The following is a 17,097-nucleotide window of genomic DNA, read 5'->3' on the forward strand; positions in this document are numbered from 1 at the left end:
ACAACAGCCGTCACGATGACGCTCTACTACACCCTGGTACGTGGCCTCGACGCCTGCCTCCCTCTCGAGAGCTTCAGTATCCGGTCCTGGTGGTCAATGGCCGCGCTAACAGCTTCCAACCCGCAGGTGTTCATGCTCCTTATGGCGGAGATGGCGCTATTTATGTTCCTCATCGTTCCGATGCCATTCTCCCTCAAGAGACGGGTGTTCACGTATGTGCCCATCCTTCGAACCTAGGAAATTCACATGATCAGGATTGGCGGTTGACATTTGATTCAGCTTCATCTCCGAGAATCCCATAGTCGCGAAGTTACAATACGGGCTGAAAATCACCTTCATCTTCATCCTGATCCTCTTCATCGACAGCGTTAACCGTGTGTACCGCGTCCAAGTTGAGCTCTCCTCCGTTACCGAGGGCGGAAACAATGCGTACGTTATCCCCCTATCACATCCTCTACTGTTTTTTTTCTGTTTTGTTCTCGAAACGAGCCCACTTTGTCCGCCCCGCATGCTCCACCGTACAACACGGCAGAGAGGCAGAAAGTCGCACCCTGAAAGCCTATCATTCCGCAAAGATTCCAGCGCTAACGTACCGCCTACCCCGCCAGCAGACAAGCCATCATGGGCCACGAGCGTCTCGAGGTGCAAGCCAGGAAGTTCTACTCGCAGCGCAACATGTACCTGTGCGGCTTCACGCTGTTCCTGTCGCTGATCCTGAACCGCACGTACATCATGATCCTGGAGGTGCTGCGGCTCGAGGAGAAGCTGAAGCAGTACGAGGGCACCGACAAGAACGCCAAGCAGTCCGAGAAGCTGTCGCAGGCCGGAGGGGCCGGCGAGATCGCGGGCCTCAAGCGTCAGCTCGCCAAGAAGGACCAGGACATCGAGACCCTCAAGAAGCAGGCCGAGGGCCTCCACCGCGAATACAACGAGCTGGCCGAGAAGGTCGGCAACTCGGACGCCTTGCCCAAGAAGGACAAATAGAGGGTGGCACCCCTTTTAGACGCCGGACTCTTGACGGACTGGGGAATTTTCGGTGCGGCGAGGTCTCCAACATGGGGTTGATGATCTCAAAGCAGCGATAATCTTCCACAAGGTCCGGCATGCGTACAAATATTGTGGCAAAGCTCAAAAGAGAAAGAGATTGTGATGTTCGCGCTGGTTGGACCTGCCTGGGGTCCGCGAGTGCCAGGTGCGCAACGAGAGCGACAGCATTCTTGGAAGGCGTGATGGGATCCTACGGTGGGATACTTGGTTTGGGAGCAAAAGAAAAGGTGACGCAACAATGGGGGGCACTCCCTGACGACTCGTGAACAACGCAGGATTGGAGTTATATCCAGGTTTTGATATTCCCATAGGGGCGAGGGGACGCGTGCTATATTTCATAATGCAATGGCTTTACCATTCACCGAGTCTGTTGCTTCTGCCCTGGCAGCTTCGTATATGACATGGATGATATTTGCCTGATTTCATGCTCACTGGAATCAAGCCACCTGAGAAACCGATGGCGATGTGTGTAGCAAGCCTGTGGCTTGGTGGCCGGCTCTTTCCGGGGAGACTTCCTCAGTATCATGTCGCGGCCGCCAACATCGCCGATGACCTTCACCAACCCGCTCCGAAGAGCATGGTTTGAGTGTTCCGGTCAACTACTGTCTGAATTGCGAGTTCCTAGTTACACTTCTTGCACATGAGCTGTGCCATCAATGCTGTAAGATATTATCCCCGGCCGACCTCATTCTGCCCTTGACGGTGGACGGCCCAGCTACACCACTCAAAATCCCAAACATGCCCAGCTCCGGCCGCCGGGCGGCCGCTGCACACGCGTGTATGCCACATACCAGGTGCATGGTGGGTCAAGTTCGAGGGCCGTCCCCGTGGGTTGGGGCCAAGCATTACCGGGGGGCCTAGCGGCCCGTCCGATCGGTTGCGGGGGTGTGTAAGGTGACGGGCGGATCTACTGGAACGGGGAGAGGGACGATTGCGCAATTCGTTGCACGGTAGTCGTAACGCCGTCCAGAAGCTGTCAGAGTCAGAATATCCAAGTCAGTTCATACATCAGAGAGATTAAACGTCTCATTCACTTGTGTGATATCGGTCTCCTTTTGTATTAATTAATCGTCTCTTGGTGCGTGATTGGGCAGCGCGAATAGGCAGACGCTCAGAAGATGTCGTTCAAATCCATCCCCGTGCTCGACCTGGCCCTGGCCGATGACCCAGCGACCAAGCCGGCCTTCCTCACAGACCTCCGCGAGGCCTTGATGCAAGTTGGCTTCCTCTACATAAAAAATGTGGGCATCTCAGACGAGCTGTTCGGGAAGGTTGTATCACTGGGCAGGGCATTCTTCGACATACCGCTCGAGGAAAAGTAAGTCGACGCAACGGATTCGTCTGAGAGGGGTCTCACACACGCTCATATACATTCAAAAACTAAATTTGCTGGTTCACACTTAAAAACTCACACGATATCTCGCCAGGCTCAAGATCGAGATGAAGAATGCGCCCTCCTTCCTGGGTTACAGCCGCCTGTCAGCAGAGATCACAGCAGGCAAGATAGACCACCGGGAGCAGATCGACCTGTCGACAGAGCACCCGATGCCGGGCCCGGACGCCCCGCGGCACCACAACCTGCTCGCGCCCAACCAGTGGCCCTCAGAGTCCGTACTCCCGGGCTTCCGCGCCACATATGCGGAGTACATGCGGCTCATGTCAGGCGTGTCGGTGCGCTTCACAAGCCTGGTGGCCGAGGCGGTGGGGCTACCGTCGGGCGCTTTCGACAAATACATCGGCGCCCCGGACCAGCAGCATAAGCTCAAGATCGTGCGGTACCCTGACGCGGGGGAGCTGGGCCTCTGCGGCGGCAATGACGACGACGGCGACGACAGCAGTGCCAGGCAGGGCGTTGGCCCGCACAAGGACTCTATGCTAACGAGCTACCTGCTCCAGGCGAGTGGTCATAAGGGCCTGCAGGCGCAGAACACGCGGGGTGAGTGGATCGACTGCCCGCCGCGCGAGGGGACGCTGGTTGTGGCGATCGGACAAGGGATGGAGGCGCTGACGCGCGGCGTCTGTACTTCAACGACGCACAGGGTGCTAAGCCCGCGTGCAGGCGAGGGCCCGCGCTTCTCGGTGCCGTTCTTCCAGGGCGTGGCGGCTGATACGACGTTCGAGGACCTCGAGGGCGTCGGGGTCGGCGCCGTGCCGGAGGAGGTGCGGCGTTTGCGCGAGGCTGTGCTGGCGGCGAATGGGGGCCAACGGCTCGACGATGTCGAGTTCACCTTCCGCGGCGGAGGCGTGGCGCGCACGCTGGGTGAGGCGACGCTGAGGAATCGAGTCAAGAGCCATCCTGACGTCGGCGAGCGTTGGTACCCGGATATACTGGCGCAGATTAGGGAGGAGCAGGCGAGGGCATCTCAGCCGTCACCGCCGTCACCGCCGGTGCCGGTGGATGGTGGTGATCGGGGTTCTCAGGCAAAGGCAGTGAGGGCGCACTAGTTTTGAGATGTAGGGTAGACAGTTCAAAGCACCCACAGGGACAGGCAGACGAAGAACAGGTGGCCCGGATTTGTGCATGTGGTTTTGATTATTTGTTTCCCACCCGAAATTGCCAAAATCAAACAGTGGTATACGCCCCTCGCTCTATGCTCGTAACTCCATCATAGTCAAAGCCTATCAGGCCCTCACCACCACATTCGTAAACGCAATCACCATGGCCGGCTCCCATTTAAGAGAACTGCCTAGGCGGTGAAGGTGGGGAAGCACTCCGTCAGGGACTTGGAGTGCTTGTTCTGGGCGTGTTCGGTGAGACTGTTGTTTCACATGGATTTGTTAGCGAAGGGTGTCCTTTGTCCCTCGAGTTGAGGTTCCGTCCTGGGACTGTGGGAGGGAGTGGGTTTGCGTACGCAGGAGCACGAGAGGTCTTGAGGAAGGTCGAGAAGCAGACTTTGCACTGGATGTCCTTGGCCGACTCGTTGACCTTGAGCTGGGACTTGGCCTCCTTGCCGGCGTTCTTTGCGGCACGCTCCCGCTTCTGAGCAGACTTGGCTCCCTGTGTGTGAAGATGGCGGTCAGCGATCTGAGATCAATGACCGGTGATCAGGAGATGGGGATGGGGGTGGGGGAGAGGGGTGATTAGCGACGGAGAGGGGACTTACGTTACCGCCACCCATTTTGAGGAGTGTTCTGGAGAGTTGTTGGTGGTGATTTGTCGAGTGAGCGTTTTGATTTGATGGACAGTGGGATGATGATGTGGCTGTTGATAGAGGACTCGGGTGGTGAGGCTGCAGACTGCGGTGGAAAAGAAAATCTTGGGACACAGGAGCGAGGGAATAGGGACGGAGAGACTTTTGGTCAGGCAGAATTCTAGAAGCCCCGTGCCCCCCTCCTATTGCAGGGCCGCCTTGGACATTGGACCCTGGCTGATCGCAGAGTCTCGACCCTGCCCAGGTGGGAAAACCCCGAGGGGCGCACGGACCACAGCTAATTCCTTGGGTCGGCTCTTCTGGTCCGGAAACGCTACCCCCCCTTGTCATTTTGACTCACGCTCCCCCTTTTGCATAAAAAAAATACCTTAATATGTACATAATTATATAGCATTTATATTACTTTTTATTTTTTAAAAAAACTTAATTATAATTAAAAAAAAGGCTTATATTTATAATTATTATAAATATATATAAAATAATATTTTTTTAATATTTTTTATTTATAATAATTATATGTAATAGGCTTGGGCTAGAAGCCCAAGCCTTATATAGTGTGGCTAGATAATCCAAGGGAGCTTGGATTATTACGTACCTTTTGGCTTAATAGTTAAAAGGTTGTTGCTTTGCAGCTTATGGAAGAAGGCGCTAGCCAGAGTTGTGAAAATACAAAAAATACAGAATACAAAATACAGATACAGATACAGATACAGAAAATTTTAAAAATACAGATACAGATACAGATACATAAAATTTTAAAAATACAAAATACAAATACAAATACAAAAATACAAATACAAATACAAATACATGTATTTTAAATACATAAATATAAAATATAAATATAAAATACATTATATATAAATATTAATTAATTAAATTTATTAAAAATCTTTTTAAAGTAAGCTTAAAACTAGCTATTTAAATATATTTTTTTTATTTTTATGTTTTTTTTCTCTAAAAAGATATTAAATATAACATATAAGTATTTTTTTAAAAAAAACCTTATTTTCTTATCTAAATCTTATCTTCTTATTTAATAAGTTTCTACCTTAAGTTTTTTATTTTTAAAGTATTTATATATTTTTAATAAAATTAAATAAAAATATATTTAAAATGCTTAAATTAAATAAAATTTAAATATTATTTCCTTTTATTTTAAAATCATAAGATTTAAATTAAATATTATATAACTTATATTTATATCTGTATTTTATATTTTAAATATAAAATACAGATTTAAAATTTTAAAAATACAAATATAAATACAAATACAGATATAAAATACAAGGCCTATATAAATATAAATATAAATACAAATACAGTATTTAAATACAGATACAAATACATGTATTTATGTATTTTGTATTTTGAAATACAAAATACACAGATACTGTCACAACTCTGGCGCTAGCCAGCCTGGAGCCCCTTTGGGGCCAAGCTCATAACATTATATAAATAATTATTAAAAAATAAGAAATATAAGGTATATATTATATATAAAAAAGATATAAAAATATTATATAAGTATGCTTAAATAAAGAAGGGCTTAATATAAGTTAATGCTTTATAAGTATATATATTAAGGCCTTTTTTTTTATGCAAAAGGGGGAGCGTGAGTTAAAATGACAAGGGGGGGTAGCGTTTCATTTTCCACACGCAGCGGCATCAAGGGTCCACACTCTTGTCTGGCTGTCGGAAGGAGCCTCCAAGGGTCCAGAAAGGAAGGGTTGGCGGTGACCCGGGTGATCGACCGCGACCTCAATTTCAACCTCGAGCGGCGGACGTTGATGGAGTCGTCATTGCTTTCATCTTTTGTACACAATACACATCACACCCCGCTATCCTCTTGAATGACAGAGGCCAAGCAGCGCCGTCAACCCTCTCTCTTCCTTGCTCCACAATCAGCCAGCCCGGAACAAACTTGTATATATCGCATCATCCATTGCTCTGCTTCTCTTGTGGCTAAATCTCATCGTGTGCGGTCCGCCGTGCCGTCCCAGTTCTCCAGCTCCCAGCCCTTTCAGCGGTCAATCGTTGTTGGCCTGCTGCAGGTTCCTGTATAATTCGCCGAGGCCGTGCCTATCGCGCATTGCCGTGCAGTGCAGCGCGGCTGGCGGGCGACAGTCCTTGGTGGCCAAAGAAACAAGCACAAGCCGCCATATCGTGGTATCGTTGGGACTCTCAGCTCGCGTCGGCTGCGAATAACAACCCTCGCCTCATGCTCACAAAGGACGGGGGCACAGGCCAACATGGTGGACAGCCATTTCCCCAGTCCGGAGGACATCACCCTGCAGGAATTCCGCGACGCCCTCGCAAAATACGACCAGCTCATCGAAGCCGTATCTGCCTCTAAAGGAGGTATGGAATTCTCGGCCCCTTCTCCCTCCCAATATTGATTCCGAAAGCTGACGAGTCCACAGCCAAACCTGGCCAGAAGACTCTTGCAGAGCTAGACCATTACCGTTACGTGGAGGCCCCTGCCTTGTTCGCCGCGACCAGTCCAAGCCGGCCGATGCAGCTTGGGGATGTGCAAACTTTAGTCGAATGGAAGCTGTGCGTATTACCTGCCTAATCCTCGGGTTCACTCGAGCCTATTCTATTTTTGTCGACCCGCCGTCCAACGCCCCCTTGGCTCCTGACCAGTAGTGGGGAGCGCGACTGATCTGGCAATATTGGGCCTGCCATCTGACCTGTCAACAGCAAGCATGGAAAGTTCCGCCCAACTCTGATGAAGCTCGTGTCCTCAAATGAGGAATCTTTCGTCAAGGACACGGCCACGAGCGCGCTGGACATTTACACCAAGAAAGCCGACGCCTCCGCAGCCATCGACGTGCTAACAAAACTGAAGGGGATCGGTCCGGCCACCGCCTCATTGCTTCTGGCTGTCCACGACCCTCAGAATATAGTCTTTTTTGCGGACGAGGCCTTCTACTGGCTGTGCGATCACGGGAGGAGAGGCCACATGAAATACAATGCCAAGGAATACAAGGACCTCCACGAGAACTCACAGAAGCTGGCCAAACGACTCTGTGTCAAAGCAATCGATGTGGAGCGGGTGGCTTATGTCCTCTTGAACGACACCGGCGCAAGTTCGCCAACTAAGCCACCGGCAGGTACTCCGAACACCGCAGCGGCGGCCCCCGAAAAGACCACGTCTGTGGCCACCAAGAGGAGGCAGGAGGGTGCCATTGAAGCATCTTCTGCACCTCGACGATCAAAGCGGAGCAAGCAATCCTGATGGTTGCTCAGCAGAGCTCAGCAGCTGCTCCATTTGCCTCGGTCTGAGCTCGCACCCTAGTGTCAGTCGTCCTGGAATGGGATCGCCGCTTATCCGTCTTCGAGAGCTGTTGGGCACTACTGGGTCCGTGGTGTACTGGCCATCCTCGAGGGTGTTGTCTGCGACGCTCTCGAGTCGACTAGACTCCTGGATTTCCCTCGCACTCGGTCGGAGCTTCCGGTTGAGAAGGCGATTGCCGTTCCAAAGGCAAGAAATTGTCGGGGACCTGCGACCACGAGAAAACAGACAGGATCAATGGATGGCACAACATGACGATCCAGACGGGACCTTCTTTTTGCTCTTATCTTATCTGGATTTCCTGCTTGTCATCCACCTGCCGCACCACAAGGCTGTTAGTCGTGGACCGGTCCATATGGTCCAAGCCTTCACCGATTCTGCCAACCCCGATCAGGCAAGAGGCTTCCTTGCCGGCTTGATCCAAGGACCTTGAGAACCGCACCGGATCTTTGGTCCGTATCTTGGTAACGCCTGCAGCAATCACCAAAAGCAGGCCGACATTTCATTACTCTACCGAATTACCCAACAATGACGGCTTTCATCCGTCGGGGACATAATGCTGTATCACAGATTGGGCTTGGCTACGCTGAATTGGGTCGAGCTTGCATGAGACAAGCATCGCAGCCCGAGTTTGGACCTCCCTCCGGAGACGGATCTTCGCAATTCTTTCCGAACCCATGAAGTTCTCTACACACCGGTGAAAATGTGGAGGTACTGAATGTGTCCATCGCGCTGTCTGCCTGCTGTCTGTCCACAGCTGGTCAGCTAGCCCGTGTCGCCGGAGAAACCAATATCCAGCGAGGCCCTGCGTCAGGATCATTTTCCTTGCTCCATCTAGGATTGGAGCGCTACAGTTCGGATCCGACGCAATTCAACCCGAAACTTCAGTTGCCGATCAGAGACAAGACCCACTTCAGTGCTTTCTCACCGTCAATAGCCTTCGATAGAGCTCTGTTTTGAGCATAGTCATCAAAAGAGGGTTCATCAGTAACAGTACAATGCCTAACAAGGCGTTCCGCCCTTCCCGATCCACCCCCGCGGCAGGTTACAACGCCTACTGCGATTTCTGGCCGTCTGGAGCTACTGATTGGTCGCTCACATGCCAAAGTCACTCGTTCGCGGCTCAATGTGTTAGTTTATTTCAACCTTCGAGGCCAGATAGTTCACTGTCTTGGCAATGTCGACGCCACATAAAACCCACACCCATGTATCTGTGACTTGGGAGTGGCATGCCCAAAACACCATGCAGCTACCTTCATTGTCAGGCGTTGGCAGCGGGGTACAGTATCCACATCTGATCATCGTCTCGTGGGCTCTACCAGTAGGCCGAGTACCAACGAAGTCCTCCAGACCGAGAGAGTCGACATGCACGAGCTGTGCTCTCCCCCTAGTCCACATGACTGGCATAGAAGGAGTGACTTGCCAGCTGCTTCCCATCAATTCGCTGTGCTCTTCTACTAGCGTAGTTGATTGGCAACCAAGGCCAATATCGCAACCGCAGCTCCCTGATATGAACGGCAGTCTCGAATTCTAGAGCGTGGTAGCACAATCGGCCACCGAAAGTGATCGATCCGCTGGCTTCACGAAGCTAAGGTGACTTGGTTGCAATGGGGATGGGGCCGAGAGTTTAAGCATGATCTGGCTAAAATCACTTGGACTAATATGCAACATAAATCTCCAGCGGCTCAGGGACCGATGAGACGTCAGCAATGCGCCAACGCAACACGTTTATTGTGTTGAGGTCCGGGCTGGTCGACCATACGAGGGATCCAGCCCTACGCGATGGGCGGATTCGAATTCTCCCATTGGTTGCAAGGAATGCTACGCAGCGAGAATTCGCTTTCGGCGTTGCGGCCCGCGTCGCGGCTATCAGGGTCTGGCTACAGAAGCTGTGCAACTCCCTTTTCCTTCCAAGATCTGCCTCTCTCACCCGAATGAGGCTCCAGTTTAATACCGACCGGTGTAGAGTTTAAGGCCAAAGTTCACATGCCTCTAGACCGCGGCTTCACAGAAGGCATGCAAGAAGCTACCTTCCCCCTCGAGTGCCCGCCGGAGTCTGTACTCCTTGCATGCATGGCCCGACCGGGAGACACAATGCCAGGGGCCTGCAGGTGTATAAAGGATGCCAGTCTTCTTCCAACAAGAGGGCTATAGTAGGTGCTCCCTATCGGTGTATGGAGACCACGACTTGCCACGTTCTCCCTAATGTCGAAAAGCATGGCAGTAAAGTCATCTACGCCTCTACACACACTCAGGAACCTCAAGGAGGCACCTCACAAGAGGATCAGGATCATCCCGATGTCCCCCCAGGACGGCATTCCGTCTCTGCCTAAACGATTTGCGCAGGTCAAGGCCGATCTGGTATCAAGCAATGAGACAGCGATTGCGGAGTCATGGAGTCGTCTCCTTAAGCAACTTCGACAAGAAGTTGCATCGATCGCCGAAGCAAAGACCCCTGTCATACCTACCATTGATTTTCAAGATCTTGAGGCTCCTGCAAAGAGAGATGCTTTCCTGGATGACCTAAAAGTTCGAGGCGCAGCGGTGATCCGAAATGTTGTCCCGGAAGACGAGGCCCGGGCTATGAAGAGAGATCTTGACACATACATAGCCGATAACCCCCATACCAGAGCGTCGTCGCCGAACGACCCTCAAATGTACGAGCTTTATTGGAGTCTTGCCCAGCTCAAGGCTCGAGCACATCCAAACATGCTCAAGGCGCAGACATTCGTTATGAACGGCTGTTGGCACCACTCGACCCTAGCAGCGACTTCATCAGACGGTTCCACTGTTGACCACTTGGTGGACTCACGGACACGCATCACGACGAACTTCCCCGTGGCCTACGCCGACCGCGTGTTCATATCCGACCGAAGCCGAAGTCCCCACGAGACTCCAAGGTCCCAGCTCCCTCTACCTGTCACGGCCCAAGTTGACGGCGGAAGTGTCGAACGATGGGAAGCAGACGGATATGGCGGGCGTTCCCAGAAGGCGACATACCGCGAGATCTTTATGGGCCATTGGGAAGACTGGGACCCCTGGGACAGCAGCACCAGGCTCAACACTACCAGTGACCTGTATAACGGGGCCAACACCTGCAGTGTCTTCCGCATGTTTCAGGGCGTCTTCTCCTTGGGCACAAGCGATTGTCATAAAGACTCGTCATCATCGTACCTGCCATCACCACCCATGGCCATCTGCGCGCTGCCCGTGAGGCTAGTGACTGCCTACTGGCTTCTGAGGCCCTTCTTCTCACCCCGAAAGCCCTGGGTCGGCAAGGGTCAGCGCGCGGCGGACTTTCTCGACCCGTCAAATTGGGACTTGACCCCGTCGCAGAGCTCCATCCTCCACGGAGCACAGCCGTGTCAATCTCAAGAGATTAACGCCCTGCTCCACCCACACCTCCTCCTCGACCGGACGCTCGTCCCGGTGCCACCTACGGCCGGGCGACTATGTTTTATTCCATCCGGACGTGGCATACGCCATGAACCCGTCGCTGCCCACGCCAACGCCCACCACGGCGCAGACTCCTCCCCCAACGCCACAGCGCTCGAGAAGACCATCGTCTTCTTCCCGGTCACCATCACCCTCGTCAACCTCATCAACAGTGACGACCCTTCTCTACATCCCCGCCTGCCCCCTGACACAGACCAACGCCCTCTTCCTGGCCCGGCAGCGCAAGGCCTTCCTGCTGGGCTTCCCGGGCCCGGACTTCGCCGGCGGCGGCGGCGGCGAGAGCTTCCACATGGGCCGGCCCGGCGTGCAGGAGGTCAACGAGGCTGGTGGTGAGGCCGCGCTGCGGGCGACGGGCCTGCTGGCGTGGGACGAGGACGACGCCACCGGGGGCGAGGCGGAGCGGCTGGTTCTTGCTACTGCGAATGGGATACTGTTCCCGGATAGCTTTGCGGTCAGGTAATATGAAACCGCAGTGTGTCTGGTTTCATCAATGAGCACTGTCGTCTGTAAGCGAGGGAGGCGCGGCGTGTCTTAAATTTTCTCCCGGTGCTTTGGGTTTATTGTGTGATGTTTACCTCCGTCAGACTGATCAAGGCTGCAACGAGACCTGTTTGTCATACCTGTTACTAGGGGGTAATGGGTGGAGGCCGGATGCGGGAGACACATATAATGCATATCACATGATGACTTGACGTACTTAAATTTCCCTCTTTTTTTAGTGTTATCATGTGGACATCACACATGATAGTAGACGGACGACGTCCTTGGGTATTGACGCTCTTTTACAACTGCCCTGCCAGCCCCGCCGCCCTCCAACCCCCGGCCTTAAACCCTTCCCCTACCCTGCGGTATCGATCTCATCCATTTACTCACGAAGGGGAATAACAGGTGTCTCGCCACTCCATTTTCCGCAGCCGGGCCACGACGGGTCTTCGTCCTCCGCTCGACCCAATGTACCTGCCCGCCCAGCTCCTGCCGCCGTTGATCCCGTTGCAGTGGGTGAGCGGCCTCCATCCAGGCCGCGAGGGGCGCGGCTGATCTTTCTGCCCCTAGCGTGAGACGGGTGGGCGTCTTCTTCCCTCGACCACGGCCCCCTACGACGGGCGCAGGATTGGTGGGACGGCTTCGTCCACCCCTGGCCGTTGTCCCCCTGCTAGGGCCCCTCACTCCGACGTTGGGTCAACATGCAATATCCCCGGGTGAAGAAAGTCCCTCCGGCTATTTTGCATTAATCTATACTCTCATGGAGAAGTGGGCTTCTGCGCGAACAGCCCGACGACCCGGTAGAATGTGTCCTCGATGGGCGGCATCGCGAAGGCAGGGGCGGCGTCGAAGATTTCAGCCAGCCGCTGCGGCGCGACGACGGTGGCGTGGGCGTCGTCCTCGTCCTCGTCGACGTCCATGGCCGCTTCGTCCTCGCTATCGTTCTCCTCGTCGTCCTCGCCAGCAGCGTTTAGGAGGATCACCTTGCTCTCGGCGGCGGGCTCTTCGTCCGGCGGCAGGTCGTCGAGCTTGAGCTCGGAGAGCGGGCGCGCGATGTTGCTCGAGTCGGCGCCCTCGGTGATGGGCCGGATCTGGGCGGCCGAGTCGACGGCGATAAAGCCCGAGGAGCCGGCGGCCGGCAGGACCGAGGTGAGCAGTTGGGGCAGCTTCTGCATGAGCAGCGGTTCGCTGTCGTCGAGGCCGAAGACCGCCACCTCCGACACGGCGCCGCGCGACAGCTTGCCGTTGGCGCCCTTGAGGAAAGGCACCGAGATGGCGAAGGTCCTCGAGGCCTGGTCGACCGCGAGGTGTGTCAGCCGCGCGGCGGCCTCGGACCTCTCCCCAAGCTTGACGCCGTACCGGAGCTCATCTGCCACGAGATCGTACACGGCGAGGTCTTGTGACAGGATGACCAGACAGGAGTTCAGGAGCTGCAGCGACCGGATCGCGCCCTTGCACATGTCGTGGAGTGTGTTGCGAATCTCGCCCGACTCCATGTCGATGATATAGATGACGATCTCGTTGTAATGACCGTAGGCGACGAACAGTATCGAGCCATCCTCGGAATACGTCAAGGACCCGCTCTTTTTGTACGTCGCCCGACCGCCCAGGGGTAACAATTCATCCTGGGACTTGATGCTTTCGCCAAGAGCAATCGTGCGGACGCAGGACCAGCTGACCAGTGTCTGGCCGTTGGGGGCAGTGGTCGCGAGGCCGTCGTGCTCGCGGAGCTGGGGGGCCCATATCCGCACGGCCCCGTCCTCACCGACCGTGGCGAACTTGTTGGACACCTTGTCTGCAGCAATATCAAAGACGTCTTCCGAATGCCGCGTCGAGTGAGGACCATTGATCCTGCTCGACAGCTCCATGGTTGTGCCGTCCTCCTTCGTCTCCCAGAACTTCAGGTAGATCTCCCGTCGCTCGCGTGAGTACTCCAGTGCCGCGGCATTGGAGCCCTCAGTGAGTGCGGCTATGTCTCGCTCTGGCGGCTCCCATTCGTCAATCGTGGCAAGCCACCTCCCGTCATATGAGAATGCAAGTTGGCACGCCCTCGGCTCGACTATGGGGTAACCGTTCGGCGTGGTATACAGCTCTGTTGTATTTGTCCGTGTGAGTGGTTGTTTAGATATGCTTTGGAACGAGCCCAGATCGAACCGCTGCAGGAAAGGTGTGACGGGGAGAGGTCCGGTGCGACTGGCTTGCTGGCTAGTCCCGACACAGATAAGCAGTTGCGATGGATCCTTGGGGTCAATCGCTGCGGCCAGCGGTGCGTTGATCTCTCTCAGGCCCTCGAACACTCTGCCCACGAGTGCATCTTTGGGTCTCTGAACATCAAAGACCAGGGACTGGAGGCCGGAGACGTAGGTCGTCGGCTTCATCTCGGCCGTAGAAAGGACCATGACAGAGTTATCGTCCATATGAACAGCATATGAGGAGCCGCTGGAAGACACAGCGACATTTTCGATGCTCGCTGCCAGGTGAGGAAGGAAATCAAGCTTGCCGGTGTCCAGTTGCCATAGTACGAGCACAGACTCTGAGCCTCCAGATATCAGATAGTTGCCTGTGTAGCGTTAGCAGCGGAACTCCAACTGAGGAACCTTGCTCAGACCTACCGTCAGGTGACCAAGCAATGCTGTGAACGGCCCGCTGGTGCCAGTGCTGCTTCTTTGGTATCTCAAGTCCTTTTCGCGATTTAGCCCGTAATTGCGAGAGAAGATCCGAGTATATGTAGATGGCTCCTCGAACGCCTCCCACGGCAACATCGAGTACAGGATCGCTGGGCTCTTGTGAGGCCTTCTTCTTGGAGCTTGTCTTTTTTGATGCGAGCCTTGCGCTCAGACAGGAGACTTCGTCACTGGTGTTGATGGAGTAGAAGTCGTAAGCCAGGCCCTCAACGCTGCCAACACTCTTCTGCTGCAAAGCACCCACCATGAGCGTGTTCCCTGCGACGGCAGTGAGAATGCTGCCCCCGTCTGTCGTTTGCAAAATATTCGATTTGCCTGACTGGTTTTGCAGCACCTGGCTCGTAGGATTCGCCAAGTCAGAAGTGTCGTAGGCGACGATTCTGCTGTTGTTTTTGATGCTCTCCGAAACGTATAAGACATCGGATGGCTTGTTGTTAATGGTGACGGCACCAACGGTCATATCGTGTATAACGCCTGCACCAGTTCTAAGAGATTCGTCCACACCAGATCCTGTCCTCCAATTTACCCGCCATATCCTGCCGTCGGAAGACGCAAGCCAAACCAGCTCTGGCGTAACCTGGGAGAGGGCAGCAGCCACAAGGTAGGGTGCCCCATTGTTTGCGCCGACCACGGGCAGAGCGATTCGGCGGACGAGGAGGGAGTCGGCAACCGAGTAGACTTGGAGGGAAGTATGATAGACGACGAGGAGGGACCTATGGCCGTCAGCACACTCGAACTCGAAGCTTGCGAGGGACCCGGGCTCACTTTTCATCGGCACTGAAAATGGGATCTATGTCAGACATTCTGCCGCCCATTGGCTCCGAGATCCTCCATTTCTGTAGGGCCTTGGACTTTGTGCTCTCGCCGTTGGACTGGGACCGTGGCTTGTGCTTGGAGAATAGGTCCTTGAAGGTCGAATCCTCTTCTGAAGCGTGCTGGTCCTCGGCGGCAGGTGCTGCTGCTTTCCTCTTGGGCGATGCGCGTGGGGTGCCCTCCTGGTCGTCCTGCTGCTGCTTTTGCCTCCTTTTCTTCTTGTGCGACAGATCCTCCTGGTCTACTTTTTCTCTTTTCCGCTTGTCTGCACCTTTGCTGGACTGCGACTTTGAAGAAGCCATGGTGGGTTGAGTCGAGATATTGTGCTGGGCCGGAACAGCAGCAGGTAGAACATGGGCGAGCATGGCCGTCTGCAAAAACTCAGGTACAAGGGTTCTGCTGCTGAAAAATATCACGATAAGGGAGCGATAAGAAATTATAGTGGGCCTAGCCTCTCCCGGCCGCTTTGAAGAATTCCAGTCTTGGGGCATCTACGCCTTACGCCTCATACATTCCGCTTTCCGACGTCGATCAATCAACCAAACGGCATCGCAGGGCCTTCGACCCGCATCGAATCACCCAGTCTGCTCTGTTTATCCTCGGAGACAGTCATCAAGATGATTATTCCCATCCGCTGCTTCTCCTGCGGGAAGGTTCGCTAGCCCTTCCAGCTCGACAGGCCCCAGTACAGAATGGCTGACGGCAGCGCAGGTGACGGGAGATCTCTGGGAGCGCTACCTGGCACTGATTGACCAGAACGTCCCTGATGGGTGAGATTATTCCAAGATACGATGGGAGCTAGTCTGTATGATCGGGCTGGGCTGACGCGACGCGATGCGATGCAATAGAGACGCCATGGACCAGCTCGGCTGCAAGCGGTACTGCTGCCGCCGTATGATTATGACCCACGTCGACCTGATCGAGAAGCTGCTCAAGTATGCTACGGCCTTTGAAGATCCAACGTCAAGGCTGAAGCTGGCGCCCACCTGCTTGGTCGCGCATTAAAGCAAATGACTGACTGCTTGCAGGTACACCCCAGACGGACGCGAGGTCAAGAAGAGCAGCCTTGCCCACGACAACCCACAATAAAGTTGAAGCCGAGATGTAAAGCAAGAGTTTTCACTGCGTGGCGTTTAGGCAATAAGGCGGATTCAAGAGGATTACATGGCTCGAGGCATACTCCACGCGACAGCGACAACAAAGGACAGCACGAGATCAGCCTGCGTGGCGGCAAAATGGCATATTGCATTGAGCAGGCACGGCCGGGACCGCGACGACGGCCGCGGATGATCTGTTGGACATGACTGTGCCCACGTCCAGGGAGGAGTGGCTCTAAAATGCCAGGCCGGACTGGACTGGAATCACTACAAGAGACGAGGTTCACGCCCTGGAGAGATTATGCAGAGGCCGCTTTCCGACAAGGTTAGGCACCTGTGAGAGGAGGCGCATCGTGGTTCGGCGTTTATAATAGACACTGGTAACACAAATGAAATGCCTACCGGGCCTCTTCCGTGGTCTCTCCCTGCGCTGCCCCTGCATGTGGCCAGCTTCGTGGCCATCTCTTTGACCACACAATTGGGGCAACAGACGCGGCTCTGCAGGGTGTCTGACTGAGCTTCCGCCGGGCCAACAGTCTTTTTTCGAGCTGGCTAAGCAGTTCATGTTTGTTGCTTCTATGCCAATCTAGACCAAATCTCGCACTTACCGCGATGCAGGATCAACATCGACGCGTCTTCGTCAAATCTAAAAAACCTACAGCCCTTCCCAGCGGCTAAGATGCGGCCAGATTGGGGCCACGCCCGCTGCCTACCTACTGTGTATGTACTGGGATATTGAGGACAATGACCGAGCTGGCGAGGTTTGACTGAGCAGTCGAGCCTCGGCAAGGGAGTCGTCAAGGAGATATTGGCCGCATCAGGAAGTCCTATGCAATGCGTCGGCCCAACATGCAGGAAAGTTGTTTCACGCGCTTGACTTGACATGCTCGTGTGCGGCGCAGGCGCAGACTGAAGTCGGACGCTACGCTGCAATTGAATTGTGCAGATCTGAATTTTCATAATGTCCTCCTCTCCGTCGCTCCCCACGCCCGACTGCCACACTCCCACACACAGCAGCAAGGCAAGGTTGACGGGGATGCTTCAACTCAGACAAGTTAATTCTCGTA

The 17,097-nt window shown here is 54.0% G+C and overlaps 7 protein-coding genes across 7 annotated transcripts; 5 read left to right on the forward strand and 2 right to left on the reverse strand.

The window, feature by feature from the left end:
- Nucleotides 1-15: 15 nt before the first annotated feature.
- On the forward strand, nt 16-984 carry INS49_002590 (uncharacterized protein; the record flags this gene model as incomplete). Its single annotated transcript, XM_043163398.1, has 4 exons — nt 16-36; nt 127-212; nt 280-429; nt 612-984. The coding sequence occupies 4 exons, from the start codon at nt 16-18 to the stop codon at nt 982-984; spliced, it is 630 nt and encodes a 209-aa protein (XP_043031904.1).
- Nucleotides 985-2,165: 1,181 nt separating this feature from the next.
- On the forward strand, nt 2,166-3,492 carry INS49_002591 (uncharacterized protein; the record flags this gene model as incomplete). Its single annotated transcript, XM_043163399.1, has 2 exons — nt 2,166-2,365; nt 2,475-3,492. 2 exons carry the CDS (start codon nt 2,166-2,168, stop codon nt 3,490-3,492), a joined length of 1,218 nt encoding a protein of 405 aa, XP_043031905.1.
- A 242-nt stretch (nt 3,493-3,734) lies between these two features.
- INS49_002592 (uncharacterized protein) lies at nt 3,735-4,166 on the reverse strand (the record flags this gene model as incomplete). Its single annotated transcript, XM_043163400.1, has 3 exons — nt 3,735-3,804; nt 3,900-4,045; nt 4,152-4,166. 3 exons carry the CDS (start codon nt 4,164-4,166, stop codon nt 3,735-3,737), a joined length of 231 nt encoding a protein of 76 aa, XP_043031906.1.
- Nucleotides 4,167-6,451: 2,285 nt separating this feature from the next.
- On the forward strand, nt 6,452-7,440 carry INS49_002593 (uncharacterized protein; the record flags this gene model as incomplete). Its single annotated transcript, XM_043163401.1, has 3 exons — nt 6,452-6,560; nt 6,623-6,755; nt 6,903-7,440. The coding sequence occupies 3 exons, from the start codon at nt 6,452-6,454 to the stop codon at nt 7,438-7,440; spliced, it is 780 nt and encodes a 259-aa protein (XP_043031907.1).
- A 2,274-nt stretch (nt 7,441-9,714) lies between these two features.
- On the forward strand, nt 9,715-11,413 carry INS49_002594 (uncharacterized protein; the record flags this gene model as incomplete). Its single annotated transcript, XM_043163402.1, has 2 exons — nt 9,715-11,088; nt 11,147-11,413. The coding sequence occupies 2 exons, from the start codon at nt 9,715-9,717 to the stop codon at nt 11,411-11,413; spliced, it is 1,641 nt and encodes a 546-aa protein (XP_043031908.1).
- Nucleotides 11,414-12,194: 781 nt separating this feature from the next.
- On the reverse strand, nt 12,195-15,235 carry INS49_002595 (uncharacterized protein; the record flags this gene model as incomplete). Its single annotated transcript, XM_043163403.1, has 3 exons — nt 12,195-13,996; nt 14,049-14,833; nt 14,886-15,235. The coding sequence occupies 3 exons, from the start codon at nt 15,233-15,235 to the stop codon at nt 12,195-12,197; spliced, it is 2,937 nt and encodes a 978-aa protein (XP_043031909.1).
- Nucleotides 15,236-15,550: 315 nt separating this feature from the next.
- Nucleotides 15,551-16,022, forward strand: INS49_002596 (uncharacterized protein; the record flags this gene model as incomplete). Its single annotated transcript, XM_043163404.1, has 4 exons — nt 15,551-15,586; nt 15,645-15,703; nt 15,782-15,868; nt 15,962-16,022. The coding sequence occupies 4 exons, from the start codon at nt 15,551-15,553 to the stop codon at nt 16,020-16,022; spliced, it is 243 nt and encodes an 80-aa protein (XP_043031910.1).
- Between the last annotated feature and the right edge of the window lie 1,075 nt (nt 16,023-17,097).

Source organism: Diaporthe citri (assembly GCF_014595645.1).
Source record: "Diaporthe citri strain NFHF-8-4 chromosome Unknown scaffold_1, whole genome shotgun sequence".
NCBI classification, from domain to species: Eukaryota; Fungi; Ascomycota; class Sordariomycetes; order Diaporthales; family Diaporthaceae; genus Diaporthe; species Diaporthe citri.